Below are 20,819 nucleotides of genomic sequence, written 5' to 3'. Positions count from 1 at the left end.
GGAGGGATAATTTAATGAATCCCAACCAAAACAAAAGGCAACTAATAAATTCTGGATGAGACCACCATGGTGTTACTTGGAAATGACACTGATTCCCTCAAGAGTCTTTAGGTTCTCTTCCTTTTCCTGGGCTAGGCCCATTTGCTCCAACTGAACTTGGTTCAACAGCTTGAGGCAGTTGTAATCATGGGCAGTGGCTACTTGGATTCTCACAATTCCAAGGACCGGATATGTGTTGGGTAATACACTCCACTGAAGCCCTAGGGCCCTGCACTACTGAGTTTACAATTTACCAAACACTTATGACACCACTGACTCTTAAAAGAACTTTTACTAAGTGACAAGACAAAAGCAAGACAAAGACAAAAGAAGGCAAAAGCATGCACAATCATAACATTTACCTAGTAGAAAGCAAAATAGTGTTTGCTCAATTAAAGCAGAAGCATCAATGATTATAATGTAGCAGCCCAACCATAAACTTGAGCCACACTTTCCACTGATGCATACAAAAACTATCAGGGAGGTAGATGAGTAGAGACCCATGTGTTTAGGGCAGTGCATGACTCCAGAAGGCAAGCACTGATGTCCTTGGGCTCTCTGGGGATGGTGGCATCTGCACTGTGGGGCAAAATTACCTCCTTGCTATTTGCACCCTATCTGGCCCTCACAGCCATTGAAACATTGTGCTTCTCAGCCATTGAAACATTGACGAGCTTTACAAGCTTATATCCTCAATTGTCCAGATACTAAGAAAGTGTTACATTCTTTCAGTTCCCTAATGCCTGAAATCTGCAAAGCTCTAATAGATCTGTTCTACTTTCCTCCCTCCCCTCAAACTGTAACTAGTGAGGGGGTCACAGAGCATTCTCCACCCAGCACTTCCCACAGCAGGGGATCCTGTTTTATCCAATTAATTCTGAATAAAAAGCCACATCTGACAGCAAAAAAGATGCAAAGATTGTCTTTCTTTCTCTATATCATTCCCCCCAAAAAGAGAACCCAAGAAATCTAAAAAGTTTTCCATCTTTCATGACAAAAGGAGTTATATGGCAATTTTCCCTTTCTCTGAGCGATCAGCTTTAACAAAGAATTGCTTCTCTGGCAGTAACACAGCTGCAGACCCTGCCTGCCAGTTTTGATTACTTCCGGTCAGCTATTCTTTCATTCAGTGAGTCTCCTTTCCTGGGCCATGTCCTTCCTTTTTCTTTCTCTGTTCTTATGCTTCTCAATACCTCATGTCAGAGTCTCCTTGCAAGAAACCCAACTCAAATTCCACATTTCTGTCAGGTATGACCAGCAGGCCTTATATGATCTTCCCATGATTCCCACTTATTTTACTTATAATTTATTGGCTATGTTCTTCACAACTCAGAAGTCACACACTTCTGGTAGATCACAATGTCCTGCAGCCATCACTACTTCAGTCAATGCTCTAGTTTTAAATGGTCCTTTCAGTGAATTTATCTTAAGGATCATTTCTCTCAGGTCCTCCTCAGATGGTCGGTCTCCTCAACATTTTATCCAGTCATCTGTTTAATGACTATTTAGAGATGATAAATTGAAAATTCAAGACTAGTAGGCTGGGTTGGCATTTGTTGATTTATTGATCAGGATGGACAGTGTTATTTGATAAGTGCTTCACTTGAGAAAACTTTCAGTGTAAAACTTAGCAAAATCGCTCTTTAATTACAAATACACTGCCCAGAGAAAAAGAGTTTGTGATGTTCTTTGCAACAATAAGTTGGCATCTGGAGCACTATCTTCAGTTTGAGGCAAACGTTTTAGAGCAAGTTTCATGACCCTTATTTTATTCAAATTTTTTTCCCTCAACTTTTTAAGACAATTTCAAAGAAAGACATCATACTCCACCCCAAAGCTCCCACAGAAAATAGACACTGTGGGGTTATTCTTGGATATGTGGTGCATGAAGCCTGCCAATCAGCTTTCCTAACTTTAATCATTTCTGCTAATTAGGAGCCGGACTTCTGAAAAGTCTGTTACTCCATCCTTGGTATTCTAAGTTTCTTATATTTTAAAAGGAATGTTGACATATTGAAATCTGTCTATAAGACCAAGAATAACATGCTGAGAGAACTCATTACCATGACCCCTGTGAGGAAAAGTTAAAGGAATTGGAACGCTTAACCTAGAAAAGATGTAACTATGATCAGTCTTTATCTTAAGAGTCACAAGAACAAAGTTAGCCTGTTCTATATAACTTAAAGCACAGCTAGAACTAGTGGTGGCAAATTAAAGGAAGGCAGGTTTCAGATAAATGTAATATTTCGAGCTATTCAAACACAAAATAGTCATATACAATTTTTTTACATAAGAAAAATAACTTGTCATACTATAACAAACCCCTCATCACTGGAAGTGTTCAAGATTAAAATGCCTCTTATGATTTCACGTGTACCATCCTGGGCCTGATAATTCACTAAGACCAAACACATCTTAATCTGATTCTGGAATCCTTCAAACAAATGGTAGCTGGATCTAAGTATTCAGAGGTCTCTTAGGCTTTGTACAATCAATTTCTGGAGGGGTGGAGTACTTCTATAAAATAATGGGGATAGTATTCTTCAATACTAATTAACGGGGTCTAAAAAGTTCCCCAAAATGATTCTGGAAATGGTTTTAAGAATTCTGGGAATGGTTTAAAAAAGGGAAATTCTTTACCTATTGTAAAATGGCTTTTAATCATACCATGGAAGTTCCTGGTAGATTTTGCATTTCAGACTTATAAACTTCACAACTGCTCAAGTAATCGAAGTTGTCTTTTATTTTTTATATGTGCATCATAGCTGGTTACAAATTCATCCCCTACTAACAGTGGGATGATTTCTTTTTCCCCTTAATTGTTAATACTACAATTTTTTAATTTAACCATTTATCTCCTTAGTATTGTAGCATATGGTGTAACAGGTAGGTCTACAAGTATTTGCTACCAAACTACTAACCAGTTTTCCCAGGAGAATACTGTGTTCTTTGATCATCAAAGACTAAAGGGCAGTATGGTTTTCCTTCCAAATCTTAATGACTACATTCTACTGATAAGGTTTTCTATATTTTACCCATACTAAACAGATTTGTTCATTGCTATTTTAATCATTTAAGATCTGGCAAAATCAAACTAACTTCATTCCTATTTTTTCCTAGTTAATCTGTATGTTTTGTTCCTCAAGATGTAATTCATCTGGCTCAACTATTAAGTTATCCCTTGGTGATATCCTTCACATGCATTTTTATTATTCTAATTACATAAAGTATACTATCCTAGTCTATCACTGGAGCTATAGATGTGAGAAATATGATTTTTAACACAATCAATGCTTGAACACTGTAAAATTTTTCGTATTTTCTTTTTACTGTCTTATCAACTTCCTCATTTCAAATAGGAAAATGAAGTCCAAAAAGACAAAAATAACTTTACCTAAAAACCTAAGGGTAGTGGGCAGCGGGGATGGAAACAAAATAAGTCTTTCATAGGTGATGAAGGTGCCCAATGGAAGTGGCTTGATTCCATCAAGCTGTAGAATCCTGGGAATTTTCTGAACCTCTCCTACCTAAGTACATGCCCATTCTCCACGTCTGGTAGGCCATAAATTACAACTAGCAGCAAACCCTTTCTTTCTTACAAAGCTGAAATTCTACTCCAAGGAGTACAAGGAGCATCCCCTTTAACCTATTAAAGGTGGGTCCAACAAAACACAAACCACAGCTACAGACTCTTCCCCATCATAATATGAGGTGCCTGAGAACCTCCTGAAACAATTTTTAGGGAAGACAAGACATTCCCCAACAGAGATGAAAAAGTTCCAACCTGATCTATCCTCCAGAAGCAGGACTAGGTACTCAAGGGTAAGGCCAGACTTTTAGCCTAACATCCTAAGAGATACCCAGGAATAAATAGGGAAGATTCAGGTATCCACTATCCCCAGAAATTCCGGCATTTTACGTATTGGGAAATGATTTGCTCAGTCATACAGACAGTTAAGTATCAGAGCTATTATCCTGTCCAATATTCTATCCACTGCACTGAGCTGTCCCTTATTCTGTTCTTCTTCAGGTCCCTTTGCCCTGCTTTCACTTAGCTCCAGGGGCAATGGCCTTCAGGTTGCTTGTCCGTGTAAGAATGTTGGGCACAAAGAGCAACCCAGAGGCCCGCTCAATGCTTTCAATGGGAACCAGGAAGCGCTCCAGTGGGATGTTCTCATCCACAGGAGCATTGGGCATCACATATGAACGGAGCTCGATCTGCCCCCCAGGAGCCTCCAGGATCAGCACCTTGAAGAAATGGGTGGGGACCGCTACATTGTTCTTGCCAATAACCTGGTACTTCACATACATCTTCCCATCAGCTTCTCTCCTAGGCAGAACAGAAATGACAGGAAAAAGCAGTGGATCAATAAATATTCATGCGTGTCACAACAGTGTCCCCAGTAGACCCAAGTCCTTGCCCTCAAAACTTACAATCCAGTAAAAGCTGCCAACAAGCACTTATCCGATCCTTACCATGTGCCTGGCACTGTCCCGAGTACTGGGGACACAAAATTGGGCCCCAGGAAGCTCAAGAGTGAGACAGGCAAATTAATGTGCCAGTCACTATGTATAAACAAGATATATCCCTACGGTGAATGGAGAATGATTTCAGAAGGAAAGGCACCAAGATTAAGGAGGACTGGGAAGGATTTCTTGCAGAAAGGGGCTTTAATTTGAAACCTGAAGGAAATCAGAGAAGCCAGGAGGAGGGCACAAGGAGGGCAAGATTCCAACCATGGAGGTCAGTCAGTGAACACTGAATCAGGAGATGGAGCATCGCAGGTGAAGAACAAGAGGGCCAGTGTCACTGAAAGGCAGAGGATGTGATGAGCTGGAGGGTGAGGGGAATACTGGGGATAAAGGAAGGGGACGATCTAAAAAGCCAAACACCTGGAAGAAATGGGGAGGACGAGGACAGGGCATTAATTTGAGAGCTGAGGAAAGAAAGGAAGGGCGGGCATCAGGCTATCACGACAGCTCAGGGAGAGATGTTGTAAACGTACAAGCAGCAGGGCTTGGAGAATGACTAAACATGGTGGGTGAGAGGGAAGGGAGGATGCGGAGTGAGAGGATTCCTGGAGGATGGTAACAAGGAAGAGCCAAGTCCAGAAGAGATGATCAGCAGCAGGTCATGGCAATTAGTTGGCACAGGGGATAAAATACCAGTCCCAAAGTCAGGATGACTTGGGTTCAAATTAAGCCTCAGCTATAACTGGCCTAGGCAAGTCACTTAGCTCCGATTGTCTCAAAAAAAAATAAAAGGATTTGAGATCTCATGGCAGAAGAGGTGAATGATGAGGTTATGGTAAAAATAAAGGAATTCAGAGTTACTGAACAAGGAAATGGTAGAGTTGAGGTGGGATTGAGGAGTAGGAGAATAAGGTGCTTGAGCAAGTTTTGACATATATGTTGAATGAGAGTTAAAGAAAAGAAAGACTGAGCACTAAGAACTGAGGAAATAAAGTACCTTGGAGATTGCAGACAGCCCACAGAATGCTGCTTAGTTGTGATGCAAACTGAACGATCTTCAAAGGAAGGACTACTCAGTGATGGTGGCAGAGTCTGGAAGTAGCAAGGAACATCCAATTTCCCAGCCATGACTAGTAAGTGGTCAGGGAAGTTGGGACACCATGGCTCAGTGAGAGCAAGAAGTGAGAAGGAGAAAGAAAGGAAAAGATGTAAGATGAAAACTGCTCTGTTGCAAGATGCAATGGAATTGGTGGGTAGCTTTAGAGTGGTTCAGGGAAAAAGCAGTCAGCAAAGGACCAAAAATGGGATGTGAGCAATAGCAGCTGGGGGTTCAGAATCAATGGGAGGAGGAAAAGGGATAGGGAATAAGCATTTATATAGCACCTACTACATACTATGCGAAAACGCTGTACAAATACCTCATAGGTATATGTTAATCATCAAAGAATTAACATGATCTGTAAAACTTTGATCTGAAGGTGAAGTTGACCTAAACATCAAGAAGCAAAGGAAGCTAGAAAGCTTTGGGACAGGAGTACGGGACTTAGGTAGAGGCAAGGTAAAAGGTGGTCAGAGTGTGCCTAGAGTGTGCCAGAATGGCTGCTCTGGAAGCCTTCCTGGAGAGGCCCAGGTTTGGAAGGCAGCTGCGCTGTAAGTTGCCAGCCTCAGTGTAGTTAAGGTGATAGGACACAGAATCTTAGATTTAGAAAAGAAATCAGAGATCACTGAGCCCAACCCATCTAAAGCCAATCTTTCACTGTGCGGGTAGTCTTCTCCTTAAGACGCAGATCACAACTCACCTGTTCTGCAACAGACAACAATTATGTAGCATCAGGGACAAAAAAAGGTGATTGCTTACTTTGATGTGCTTTTCTGCACTTAGCTAGTATGGTGAAAAGATAGGCTCTGCACTCAGAGCCTTTCCAGGTGGACAACATCGGTCGCACTTGTACCCCACCCCACCCCCCAAGGTAGATTTTAGAGACAGCAGGTAAAGCACTGAACTTGAAGTCAGGACAGAACTGGGTTTGAATCCATGTGCTGATATTTGTTGGCTATTATGTTAGGCAAATTATGTATCCTTCAGACTTAAATTTCCATATCTGTAAAATGGGAATAATAGTAGCTACCCTGAAAGTAGCTATGAAAGCATTTTGCAAACCTTAAAGTGCTACATAAAAGTTAAGTGTTATTATAGATTTCCATACTCCAGGAGTCTCCTCCATGCCACAATAAGGCACTCAGAAAACTTGGGGAAGAAATAGCTAAAACAAAATACACAACTAGGGAATCAGCAAAGGTTCCAGAGCATGGGTGTGATCTGATTGGCAACAACCCAATAGTAGCTTTAGTTAATAATAATAATTATAAGCTAGTAGAGCTAACAAGGCACATATTTGGCTTTTGAAGAAACCAAAGATCTTTTTATGGGCTTTAAAAAATTATATACATATATTTTTTCAATCAGCAAAAATAACTTTCCTTCCTCTCATGGCAACCCCGAATTAAGAACGAAAAACAAAATTCATTACAAATATGTATGATCAAGAAAAACAAATTTCTGCATTGGCCACATTGAAAAGTGTCTCATTCTGTATTCAATCATATACTTCTGAAAGGAGGTTTCATCATTAGTCTTCTGGGATTATGACTGCTCAGTCCACTGAGCAGAGTCCCTAATCATCCCAAAGTTGTCTTTACCATATCACTATCTATTCTCTTGATTTTGTTCACTCCATTTCACATCGGTTCATCTAAGTTATCCCAGGCAGAATTCTCCAAAACCATCCCTTTCATAATCTCTTACAACCCAATAGTCTTCTATCACATAACTTGTTCAAGCATTCCACAATTTATGGGCATCCTCAGATTTTCTATGTCACTTCAAAAAGAACTATATATACACATTATTAAGAGTTTCTTTTGTTTAAGTATAGTCCCTCCTTTAATCCTGCAAACTTCTTTATTTATGTGCATATATATGTGTGTGTGTATTTTTTGATTACATCAGATAAAAGTTTAGGTCAAATGTCACCTACTCCACCCCACACTTTTTGTATAAATTTCTACTTGTGCATCCGATTATTTGACATCCTTTCCCCTGATACCATACCCACAGTATTTTTCTCTCCCTGCCCTTTACACTTTTTTTCTTAAGATCTAGATATACACAGCCACTTTAATATCTTGTCTAATCAGACTGCCTCCTCCCTCTTTGACTGCTAATGATTATAGGATTCCATAGAAGACATAGGTATCATCTCCCTATATTTGAATGTAAATAGCTCATCCTTATTTAGTGCTGCATTTTAACTGTTTAATCATATTTACTTTTTTACAAACTTTTAATTCTTGTGCTTGAACTTCAAGATTTCTACATAGACCGGGTGTTTTTATCAGAAATGCTTGGAAGGCTATTATTCATTGAGGTTTGATTTTTTCCCTATAGCATTAAACTCCATTATATGGACTAAGTTCTTGGCAAAAAGTTTTTTGCCTTTTGCCTTCTGAAATGGCATAAGCAATACAAACTCTGCTCCTTTGTAGAAGTGGCTGCTAAATCTCAGGACTTTTAACTGTGGCTCTTCAGTATTTGAATTTTCTTTTTTTTCTGGCTGCCTGTAGTATTAGTCATACTGTTGCTGGGAACTGTACTGGGAAATGACTAGTGAATTCTATTTTCACCTTACACTCTGGTTCTAAGAAATCTGGACAGTTTTTTCTTTTGTTTTTGATTTCTTTGGTAAAGCCTTTCAAGTATTCCAATGATTTTTTCTCCCTCTTGGATTTGTTTCCCAAGTTACTTGTTATTGCTAAGAAACACTTTATAATTTCTTCAATTTTCTACCCCCAGCTTTTTGACTTTTGGTATTTGTTTCAACGAGCGATTAGCTTTTATTGTTATTTGGTTCACTCCAATTTTTAGGGAGTTTGGTGCTTGTGTAGTTTTGTACCTCTTATGCCAAGCTGTTGATTTTCTTTCCAACTGTTTCTTCCATAATTTGTAATTTTTTTCCTCTAGAGTTCTCACGTAATTTATAAAAAACATTTTATACTCTTTTAAAAACTTATACTTTGCTTGCAAATGTTTTGTCATTCTCTTTTAGGTTTGTGCCTTGAGCATTCATGTAAACGTAATAGCTTATGATAGGATTCTTTTTCTATTTACTCATTTTTCTTGTCCTACTTTCTGATTTTAGACATTAGAACTGGACTCTACGTATTTCTAGAGGAAAGGTCTAAGGCTGGTCTTATAACTGCTTTTTTAAGGAATTGAGTGTTGTGTCATTTCAGGATCTCAGAGCTCAGAGCTCCCAACATGGTCTGATCCAGAACAAAGTCTGATTGTTTTCCCTATCCTTCATTTACAGAGCTGGGATTTAAGTTCCTGATCTGGATTTGGGTCTGACTAAGAGCAGACTACTGCTATACTCAGTTACTCTCATCCACCTGAGAAGCTGTTGAATTAAGAGGACAGAACTGCAGGCTTCCCTTTGGTCTTGAATTTCTCCCAGTTATTCCTCTGCAGTTTTTAGACAGTGCTAGAAGCCAGAAATGAAACTTTACTCTGCTTCTAGGATCTGAGCTACATCAGGACTTATGACTGTTCAGTTTTCAATATTGGTCTGTCCTAGATCTGTGACTCTTCTGAGCCAGAATTTTCAAAGTTTTTCATTTTGTGAATTTTTAACTTTGCAAGTTCTAAAAGCAATTACATTCAAAATGGCTAATCCTCAAATAGGTCCTCTCAGTTCCATGTCTGGTACTGCTTCACATATGGATTTTAAAAGTTTTTCAAGCATCAAATGTCTTTTTCTGCCTTTTTAAATCAAATTTTTTGTTTTTGTCTCTAAAAGGGTCAATTCTTTATGTCCTTTACATTTGGTATAATAGTTTTTCTACATACCCACTCTTTCTATTAGATAGTATATATGATGATAGGAGAATGTCATCTGGATAAACTGGGATTTATAAAATTACACATCTGCTTCATATTGAGTAACTGTAATGTATTGATTAGTCTTGCATTTGCATCATTATGTAAACAGAGTTAAGGGGTAGAAGTATTGTGAAATATTGACATGTTAGGATCAATAGGAACTCAAGATTTCCTTCATTTACTCCCCATTAAAAATTAAAAATTTAATATTTTGAAGAGAAGGAGAATCACCTGGAAAGTCCTTTATCTTACCCATAAATTCTGCAGAAACTCTGAAATAGACAATGGAGTAGGGGAAAAAGAGAAAAACAGAGAGAAAGACAGATAGTGTGTGTGTGTTTAGTGATTTTTAGTCATGTCTTAACTTTTTGTGACCCCCTCTGGGGTTTTCTTGGCAAAGATACTGAAATAGCTTGTTATTTCCTTCTCCAGCCCATTGTATGGATGAAGAAACTAAGAAAAACAGGATTAAATGACTGCTGCAGACTCCCAGAGACTCTCTTCTGTTTTCTTCAGGCCTGGAAGTTCTATCCACTGAGCCACAAAGCTGCACCTTAGTGGAAAGTGTGGTTCAAAGTAACTTCACAACAAGAGGCTCCAAGCAGAACTCAGCAAGGGAGAGACCTACAGCCCAGAAGTAGGCCTGAGCCAGTGGCAGAAAGAGAACCCTAGCCACAGTACATGTGAGAGAAGCCCTCCACTCTTGGGAGGAGCCCAGCAAAGGAAGAGGGGCTTCTAGCAAAATGTAACTCAGAGGTAGTCCAGACCCCAGTGGCAGAAGTCATGCCCTGAAGCAAGAGAAAATGACAAAAAGGCGCTGCAAAACTCAAAAGTACAAGAGCAAAACTTGACTTAAGCACAGCTCTCTCCCTCATCTAGATACTGAGACTGCAATGAAGAACCAAAAAAAGTGAATTGATGAGAAATTCTGCTCAAGATAGAACCAAATACCCTGGAAATTAGAATGGGTCAAATAAAAACAATGACTCAACAAGACAATAAGAAACATGAAAACAAAATCAAAAGATTGAAGAAAAGAATATATAATATTTTTTAAATTACCTGGAAAAAAAGTCAAGGGAAAAAATCCAAGAATTATCAGACTATCATGATTGCCCAAGGGAAAAAAAAAAGGGGGGGGGGTACCATGCTTGAAGGAATTATAAATGAAAATTCACTGCTTACAACTCTTAGAACACAAGGGGAGAATTTCCAGCTATTTTCTCAAAGAAGCAACAAAATGAAAACTCCCAGGAATATCACAGTCAAAACGCAGAGCTTCCAGGTCAGAGAAAAAACACTTCAATTAGTCAAAAAAGAAAGTATTGAAAACATCAAGGAGATATGGTAGGGCTTACAAAAGGCTTGGTGGCTGTGATTGAAAAGCTAGGACTATTCCAAAAGGCAAAATATGAAGGTTCAAAACCAAGAATAAACTATCCAGAAAAATTAACTATAATACTTTAAGGTAAAATGAATCTTTAATAAAATAGAGGATTTGCAAGTATTATGAATGAAAAAAGTAAAACTGAGCAAACACCCTTAAATATAAACAGAAGACCCAAGAGAAACAGAAAAGTACACATATTTGTTTAAATGGAAAATAGCTGGGAATGAAATTCCCTACTTTCTTTAATTAACCTACTATCTTAAAAGCTATAGAGAAAGATAAATATGATAAAAAAAGACCTTTTTGTATGTAGTTCTTCTCTTCTCCCTTCCGCTCCATCAATGGTTGCAAAAGAAAATAATTGGGAAGGACAGTGAACTATTCTAAGGAAAAAAAGAGGGGTTGTGGTGGAAGAATCACTACCACATAAAATGAAAAGTATTTTAAACATGAAGGAATGAAGAGAAAGGGTACCCCATTTTCATCTAAAAAGAATAAAAAGTTAGTTATACAAAGATTAGGGTATAGAAAGTCCTTAATCTCAAAGGGATAACAGGAGATGATAAGAACAAGGGAGAAGAGAAGTAAGGAAACAGTCATAACAAAAATAAACTCTGATATTAAACAGAGGAGAGGGGAGAAAAGATTACAAAGAAAAGACGATCAAGGGTGCAGCAAAGAAAAGAAATGCTGCAACAGGGTGGGGGGGGAAAAGGCTCTCCCCAACAAATATCAAGCAAACTCAGTTTCTTTTACCACTTTCCTTTTCTTTATAAAAATAGGAGTGGAGACAAAAAGAAGAATAATTACAAAAAACAGAAGAGAGGAAAATATACAATTAAGCATAAACAAGAATGGGGTTAACTCAATCATAAAATGGAAGAGAGCAGAATGGATTAGAAAACAGAATCCAAGAACAGTTGTTTACAGGAAACATACTTAAAATATAAATGTCCACCTAGAGTCAAAATGAGGGATTAGAATGAAAATAATTTTGCTTCAGTCGAACTACAAACAAATCCACCAGTAATAATCATGATTTCAGGTAAAGCTAAAGGAAAGCTAGACGTGAAAAAAAGAAAGATTACGTTTACAAGCACTGTAACAAATCAACAGCAACATTTTAATATATACATATTATATAGTAAAGCATCTAAATACTTCAAAGGACAAGATAACTGAATTAAAAAGAGAAACACATAATAATATTATAATACTAATACAACATACTACTTACAGGCCTAGACAGATTTAACCAAAAGATAAACAAAAAAAGAATTAAGTATCTGAAGAGAACTTTGGAAAAATTAGGAAAAACATCTACTTCCCAGGGTCGTTATGAAGCTTAAGTGAAATAATATTTGCAAAACACTTAGCAGAGTTTACATATTAAATACCATAGAAATGCTACTTATCACTGTAATTATTAATCTCTTACTCAATAAGAATAGAAAGGAATTTATATACTTCATTTGTGCATGTTATCTTTATAAAAGTTGACCAAATATTGGGTCAAAAAGACTTCAATAAAAAATGTAGAAAAGTGCTAAACATCATTTGCTGATCACAACTAAAGTTTATGAAGAAAGGTAAAGAATTGAAGACTAACAAATTATAGAAACCATAAAATTTCACAGAAAATCATAATAAAATACTAACATTCACGAAATGTAGTAAAAACATCTCTTAGAAGAAAATTTGTATCTTCAAATGCAACTGAAAAAAGAGAAAGAATAAATGATTTGGACACAAATCTAAACAACCTGAATAAGATCATATCAACCCCCCTCCAACTCAGCAAAATAATAGAAATTCAAAAAATTAAGGAAATGATTAATAAGTGTAAAGTTAAAAAATATCAAATTAATAAATATTAGCACTTTTTTTTAATAACTCATCTGATGTAAAAAGGAGAAAGGGAAATCAAAACTATTTTTGTTTACTAAAAACGGAACAGGACATTTCACAACTGAATAGAAAATCAAGGTAATTATCAGAAGTTATTCTACCTAACTTCAAGTTATCTTGAACTTATCACTTATCATTTAAAAGGAAGATGAATATTTACCAAAAAAATATAAACTCTAACAAATCAACCTAAAAAGTTTAAATAACTCAAATATAATAAAAAGAAATTATACAAGCTATAAAAGAACTCCAAAAGGAAAAAAAAATCAAGATTGGATGATTTGATGTATAACTTAAATATAAAGGGGTACATCATAAACAAATTAGAGGAGCAAAGAAATTGCCTCTCAAATCTATAGATAAGGGAAGAGTTTATGACCAAACAAGAAACAGTGGTTTGTAAAAGAAAAAATGGACAATTTTTATTACAAAAAATTGAAAATTTTTTGCACAAACAAATCTAAATCAACTAAAATTTGAAGGGTAATACCTAACTGTGAAAAATAAAGATCTCATATCCAAGAAATGTAAGGAATTGGTTCAAATTTATAAGACTCCCAATAGAGAAATGGTTAATAGTCAACCACTTTATGAAAAAATGCTCAAAATCACTATTAGAGAAATGCAAATTAAAGTCTGAAGCTCATCCTCACACCCAGGAGATTCACAAAAAAGAAAAATGAAAACCATTGGCAGGGCTGCAGGAATATATGCATACTAATATACAGTATTATTGATGAAGTTGGGAATTAATGTAGCCATTCTGAAAAGCAATTTATAACTATGTCTCAAAAGTTACTAAACTGTGCTAAACTAAATTATTATAGTACTATTAGACCTATATTACCCTAAAGAAATCAAAGAAAAAGCTAAAAGATTCGTCTATTCTAAAATATTTATAATCAATCTCTTCATAATAACCAAAATTTGAAAATTAAGTGCATGACTACCTACAGGAGGATGGTTAAACAAATTGTGAATTATAAATGTAATAGCATATTACCATATCATAATAATGAAATGGACACTTTTTGAGAAAATTGGAAAGATTGATGTAGACATTGGTATGGAGAACTAATTTATGCAATGACAACAATGTTATGAGGAAAAATAAATTGAATTATTTTAGAACTCTGATCAATGCAAAGATAAATGCTAGGTCCAGAGAATTTAGATGAAACATGCCACGTACTTCTTGTCTCAGAGGCAATGGACTGAAAATGAAGAGTGAAATGTGTATTTTTTGGACATGGCCAACATGGGAATTTATTTAGCTAGACTATGCAAGTCTGTTTACAGGGTTTTTTCTTTCCTTTATTCCCCACCTTGGTTCATTGTTGGGGAGAGAAAAGGGAACAATGAAAGGGAAAGATAACAAATGCTTGTATATTTAAAAAAAAAAAAATTAAGCTATGTACACCTTTTGATCCAGCAGTCTCACTACTGGGTCTGAATCCCCAAAAAATAATAATGAAGAGAAAAGGACCCACATTTGCAATGTTTGTAGCAGCTCTTTTTGTTGTGGCTACAAACTGGAAATTTTGTGGCTGCGTATCAACTGGGTAATAGCTGAGTAAGTTTTGGTATGTGAATGTTATGCAGTATTATTCTTCTCTAAGAAATGATGACCAGGCTGATTTCAGAAAAACTGGGAAAACCTTACATGTACTAATGCTGAGTGACAAGAAGATTATATGATGATCAACTGATGGACGTGGCTCTTTTCAATAATGACATGATTTAGTCCAATTCCAAAAAACTTAGGATGAAGAGAGCCATCTGCATGTAGTGAAAGGATTGTTGACACTGAATGCAAATAAAAATATAGTATTCACCGCAAATAAAAATATAGTATTCACCTTTTTTTTCCCCTTTTGATTTTTTTTGGGGTGAAGCATGATGAATATGGAAATATGTTTAGAAGAATTGCACATATTTAGTTCATATCGGATTGCCTGCTGTCTTGAGAAGGAAGGAAGGAGGAAAAAAGAGAGGGAGAAAAATCTGGAACACGAGATTTTGCAAAGGTGAATGTTGAAATCTGCATATATTTGGAAACGGAATGATCAATTGTGATGGAGCTGGCTCTTCTCAACAATGCAGTAAATTCAAGGCAATTCCAATAGACTTGAAATGGAAAATGGCAATTGCATCTAGACAGAGAACTGAATGTAAATCAAAGCCTAGCATTTTCACGTTTTGTTTATTTTTCCTTCTCATGTTTCTTTTTTCCCCTTTTGGTCTGATTTTTCTTGCACAATATGACAAATATGGAAATATGTTTAAGAGAATTATACACATTTAACCTGTATCAGAAAGGAAGAAAAATATGCAACACAGTCTTACCAAAAAAAGTTGGAAACTGTTTTTACATGTATTTTGGGGGGAAAAAATACTATTTTAAAAAATAAAATATCCTTATTGTGAATACTGATTATGTATCGATGGGAAGCATGCTGCTTAGGATTCAAGAGCTCCAGGGGTAAGAGGAATGTAATCTCCCCCAAATTATCCCTAGCCATATTAAGAATCTGAATTGTAGGAAAATGGTGGTTTTCTTTTCCAGGGAATACTCCAGAAAGGAGTTAAAAAAGACAAAGTAATTCGACGGAGAATCAAGAAAAAAACAGACAAAGAAGATGGTATATGGACTAAGCTTTGAGGGAAACTAAAGAGTCTAAGAGGCAGGAAAGGGGAAGTGAGTTCTAGGTATGTGGCTTTAGCCTGGGAGGACCATGGAAAATCATTCAGTAAGGAGGCCATTTTGGTTGGACCACAGAGAGTATCAGGGGAAACATGGGATAAAGCTGTAAAGGTATGATGGAGCTATAATATAAAGTTTTACATGTCAAATAGAAATGGTTAAATATATTCCTAAAGGCAAGAGAGAATCACTAGGACTTTGGAGAAATGGAGTGGCAAGGTCATACCTGGGCTTTAGGAAAATGATTTTAGAAGTTAAGGGGAGGATGAATTGCAGAGGAGAGAGACTTCAGGCAAAGAGATTATTTAAGAAGATGCTAAAATAATCTAAATAATCTAAATGAGATTTAGATTACCACTATAGTGGTAGCCATGTGAGTGGAGAAAAGCAGGTTTAATGTGAGAATAATAATAGCTGACGTTTATACAGTACTTTAAAAGTTTATAAATATTGTAAATGTCTTATCTTATTATAACCATCCTGGGAGGTAGGTCTTATTACCAACTCCATTTTACAGATGAGGAAACTGAAGCTGAGAGAGGTTAGGTGACTTCCTCAAAGTCAGACAGCTAGTAGACATCTTAGGCAGGATTTTAACTCTGGTCTTTCAGTTCAAATCTAGCAGTCTATTCACTTGGGCACCCAGCTGGCTCAAATTTTGTGGAGGTAAAATCGAGCCATCTTTGAGATTTTGTAGCAGGGTGCCTAGAAGAATGGGGAGCTCTCCACAAGGCTAATGAAGATACACAAGTATCTGGCTTCTCAGGACAGAAGCTGGGTTTACACCCATAGTTTGGGGTTAGGACCTGGATGATGCTCTAGCAAAGGAAAGTGAGAAGCATCCAGACAGGTAGAAAAACCGCAAAAGAGAGTCCCCAAGTCCCAAAGACTCAGAAAAGACAATGATCAACAAGCCAAATGCCATAGAGAACTCAAGGAAAAGCAGAAGCAATTTAGAGACATTAGTAATCAGATGAGAGGGTTTTCTTATGAAAGGTAAGGTTAGTAGCCAGATTACATGGAATTAAAAAGTTAGAAGAAATGGAAAAAGTTGTAGAGCTTTTTCCAGGACATTATTGGCCATGAAAGGGAGGAGTACATCATTTGACAGCTATGGAGAGAATATTTTTAAGGATGGGGAAGATACTGGCATGTTTGTAGATAGAAGAAAAGGAGTCAACAAATGTGATTACAGAACATGAGAGGAGGACAAAACTGTCAGGGAAAGAGAGAGAGAGGAAAAAATGGAATCACAGGTACCAATTTCAGAGTTGGTCTTTTCCAGAAATATCACTTCCTTAACCAGAAGATTCAATCAAGAGCAATGACACAAGAACTGGATATACATAAAGGAGAGAAGACAGAACTGAGAACCAAATGGGTGGGGGAATGGTAGGAAAAGGTTTGGAACAATGCCCAAGAGGGAGAAAATCATCCAAGAGAGAAGAACAAAAAGAGTTGGTAAGTAAGGTCCAAGTGAGACAGAATAACAGATTCATGGTAGACTCAGAATAGCTGTGAATGGAAGAAGTAGATGGGGAAGTAACATCAGGCTGGGACACAGCAAGGCAAAAGCATCACGGGGAGGAGGGATTGAGAGGACAATATCTTGTTTAACCAGTTAAATTTTGTTGCTGTTCAATCATTTCAGATTCTTCAAAACCCTATTTGGGATTTTCTTGGCAAAGATACAGGAGTGGTATGCCATTACAGATGGAAAAACTGAGGTAAATAGGATATGAGTGACTTGCCCCATGGTCACTCAGATAGTAAGTGTTTGAAGCTGGATTCAATCTCACAAAATGGGAATCCTTCCAGACTGGGAGGGGGAGACAGTGGAGATTAAACAGGAGTGGTGGTGACTTGGTGGGACATTGAGGGACTAAAAGTCACAGTAAAGATGAAGATGAGAGAGAGGCAGACAGAGAAAGGGGGGAAACAACAGGTTTTGATTCAGTAGAACAGCTTCTGAATTCTTGATTCTGGATGTGGAATTTATGAGCAATGGTGAGATTGAGGGTTTAACCATCTGTGTGTATGTGGGTGAAGCGGAGTGAAGATGGTTTGACTAAGTCCACACCCACAGTACAATCTGGCATTCTCTATAAGCAGTCCCTACATCTGGGCATTCTACAGGACTGATCAAAAAATATTCCAATGTACCTACCTGTAGACTTAGAGAGGGCAGGGGATAGGCTTTATAACTGTCTTTCCCGCTGTGGACTAGATCACTCAGACCAACAAATGATACCTGGATGTACTAAAGGGTGATGAGTTTAGAGGAAAGGGCAAGACTGGGGGTAGTGGGGAGCCTAAATGAGACTAGATGCAAAGGGTCAGGATCTCTCCCCCTTTCTTGAGACAAAGTTACCTTGGCTTCCTCCTTTATCCAGGGAGCTCACCTGGGAAGGAAGAGAGGACCAGTGCACACATAGACATTGTGATAAGTCTGAGTCAAACTTCTGCAGTACTTTTCCAAATTGTTCCAGGCGTTCTGATTTAGGTGGGGAACCTAAAAGAGAAAAAACACAAAGAGGGAGCCAAGTCAGAATGTCCTATTATTTCAGTCACAACCCCATTTCTTGTCTTGAGCACTGAAACGGGGAAGCACTACTTGGCATTTGGCTGTGGGAAGAAGAAACTCAGGTCTGTGGGTGAAAACGGTAAAATAGTAAAACCAAAGTTTCAAAATAAGACTGGAAAACACCACTGCAAATATTCTTGCAGAAATTCTGTAATTGGAAGTATTATTTCCAATTTATCCCGTGCAAAGCTTGTCTTTAGGCAGCTGCTTGCATGCTGACTTTGAACTCCTACTTGTCTTTCTTTTCCATGAGTTTAGCACAGTGCCTGGCACACACCTAGTTTACAGTAGGTGCTTAATAAATGCTCATTGACCGACCCACACAAACCAACCATAAAACAGAGTGATGACTACAGTCGCTCCACTCTAGAGCAGACCCCAAGTCCTTTCACCTCTATATGCCATCCCCAGGAAATTCTGGATTCGTCTACACTGGGGCACATGGCCTCCTCTCATTCCGCCAATGGACAAACCCTTGGGAAAATGGGCCCATTGTAAGGGTCCGTGGTAAAGGCCGATCCGTATGCCTAGAGTCAGGACTTAGATCCTGGCTGTGCTAACTTAAGTCCCTGAGCAAGCCCCCTTCCCTTCTCCCCAGCCTCGGTTTCCTCCCGTTGTACAAACAGGGCTGGAGGCGCGGAGCCCCGGGCTCTCGTCCCTGACCTGCGGAGCCACGTTGCTCAGGTAGAAGGTGTCGTCCATGGCCTTCTGGCTCCACCGGTGGTTGGCGGCTGCCGCCAAATGGCCGCGGTCGAAGCCGCTGCCCCGGTAGTCGGCGTTGGTGGCCCGATGGTAGACGTGCACCGAGTCGTCCTCCTGGAAGCCGCAGGTCTGGCGGTCGCCGGGGCCCCGCAGCCGCTCGGGCTTCAGTTGCTCGATGACCCATAGGGCGCTCCGGCTGCGCGAGTCGTAGCACAGCACGTAGGACTCGCGGCTCTTGAGTTGCGCCAGCCCCGGCAGCCCGTACTTGGCGAGCTCGCCCGGGGCCCCGGCCGGCACCACGGGCCCCGCTGCCGCCGCCGCCACTGGCAGCACGGGTAGCCGGCTCCAGAGCCCTCCCACTCCTGGGCTAGTTTTCCTGTTCCTCCAGGCCACGGCCCCCGCTCCCAACCCGGCCCCGAGGGCCAGGGACAGCCCCGGGACCAGCCAGCGGCCCGCCTGCATGTCTCCCGCCAGGCGTTCTCAAGCCTCTCCAACAGCAAGAACGCTTCGACCTTCGCGGCTCTGCCGCGCGCCCCGGACGTCGTTCTTAAAGGGGCTACGGCCCCTGGCGTCTAGTTACTGGCTCACACCTGCCGCGTTCAGAATGGGGTCGCTCGGCAACCCGGAAATTCCGGGATCCTCGAGCGGGCGGCTGACCCTAACATTTCTCTTAGTTGGGTGTTGACCTTTTAAGAATCTGGTTTAGGTTCTAGTCACCTGCTACCTAGAGGAATTTGATTGGTAGTTCTAATTTCCTGCCTTGGGGCATGGTTCCAGGCAGCTCTAGATTACGCAGGCGTAAATCTCAGCTATGCAAAGATTCTAGCATTTAGGTCCTTTTGACTGGAGGGTTACAAGTTTACAAGGCTAGATAGATGATTAAAAAGCTTACTGAGCATTGGTTGATGGGTACATAGATAGCCAGGTGACTTTAGTAACTCTACAGAAAAGGATACCCATAAATGTAACACAAGTTCTATTATTTCCAACTCCAGCCTTCACAAGCCTCTACATTTTACCAGTTTACTAAAAGTAACCCTAAGGGAAAGGAGCCAAGCTCAGTATAACTAAAAGTGTACTTTGATCACTGCACTTCCATTAAACCATTGATCTACTAGTTGTGAATCCTAAAAAGAGGTAATACATTTTGAAGCTGTTGCCTTTTAGGCCAACAAAGACCCTTTTAAAATTCCCAAAAGATCATTAATAAGGAAAAAGAACCCACATGTACAAAAGTATTTACAGCAGTTCTTTTTTTGTGGTGGCAGAGAATTGTAAATTGCAGGGATACTCATCGATTAAAGAATGGCTGAACAAATTGTGGTGTATAGATGTAATGGTACACTGTTGTTCTATAACAAATGATGAGGTGGATTTCAGAAAAAACTTAAATGAACTGATATTGAGTAAGCAGAACCAGAACATTGTACATAGTAACAGCAACATTGTGTGATGATCAACTATGATAAACTTAGCTTTTCTCAACATTATAGTGATCCAAGACAATTCTGAGGATATCCTGATGGAAAATGCTGACAACCGGAGAGTGGAATTTGGAGTCTGAACGCAAAATGAAGCATACTAATTTTTTTGTTTTTTTCTTTCTCATAATTCTTCCCTTTTGTTATGGGTCTGCTTTCATAAAAGGATTAATGTGGAAATGTTTAACATGATTATACAAGTATAACCTATATCAGATTGCTTGCTGTCTTGGGGAAGGGGAAAGGGAAGGCAAAATCTGGAGTTCAAAATCTTACAAAGATGAATGTTGAAAACTATCTTTACATGTAACTGGGAGAGGGAGGAAAAATAGTTAAGTGGAAAAAAACAAGTCCCTTCTCTTAAAAATCTGAGGATTTGCAAATTCTGCTGACTAATGCTTATTCTGAGGTAAAAATTAAAGTCTTTAGCCCTTCTTGATTTTCAGTAATTTTTGTTTTAAATATGGGCTCTCAGTAGAGAGAATCAACAGTTATGTTAGACCAGAATTAGCACCAGTGAATATACTAGTTCTGAAGTCTTTGCTTCTCCTCTTTGTACCTTGGGGGAAAAAAGGGGGGGGGGGAAGAATGGGTGAAGT

At 38.7% G+C, this 20,819-nt stretch overlaps 1 protein-coding gene across 1 annotated transcript; it reads right to left on the bottom strand.

Annotated features, from left to right (window-relative positions):
* Positions 1–1,581: 1,581 nt before the first annotated feature.
* ENDOG (endonuclease G) lies at positions 1,582–19,739 on the bottom strand. The gene is made up of 3 exons (XM_051980139.1): positions 18,701–19,739; positions 17,856–17,965; positions 1,582–4,369 (listed from the first exon to the last, which is right to left on the bottom strand). The coding sequence occupies exons 1-3, from the start codon at positions 19,199–19,201 to the stop codon at positions 4,087–4,089; spliced, it is 894 nt and encodes a 297-aa protein (XP_051836099.1). The 5' UTR covers positions 19,202–19,739; the 3' UTR covers positions 1,582–4,086.
* Positions 19,740–20,819: the final 1,080 nt, after the last annotated feature.

This window comes from Antechinus flavipes, chromosome 2, assembly GCF_016432865.1.
Source record: "Antechinus flavipes isolate AdamAnt ecotype Samford, QLD, Australia chromosome 2, AdamAnt_v2, whole genome shotgun sequence".
Classification (NCBI taxonomy): Eukaryota; Metazoa; Chordata; class Mammalia; order Dasyuromorphia; family Dasyuridae; genus Antechinus; species Antechinus flavipes.
This window is presented reverse-complemented; position numbering and strand designations above follow the sequence as displayed.

Bases quoted from the DNA above. Each gene is read 5' to 3' on its own strand.
- ENDOG (XM_051980139.1), bottom strand. From the start codon at position 19,201: ATGCAGGCGGGCCGCTGGCTGGTCCCGGGGCTGTCCCTGGCCCTCGGG. The intron at 17,966-18,700 runs GTCAGGGACGAG...TTTCTCTTTTAG, and splicing joins TGAGCAACGTGGCTCCGCAG to GTTCCCCACCTAAATCAGAA. The intron at 4,370-17,855 runs GTGAGCTCCCTG...TGTTCTGCCTAG, and splicing joins GGTCCTCTCTTCCTTCCCAG to GAGAGAAGCTGATGGGAAGA.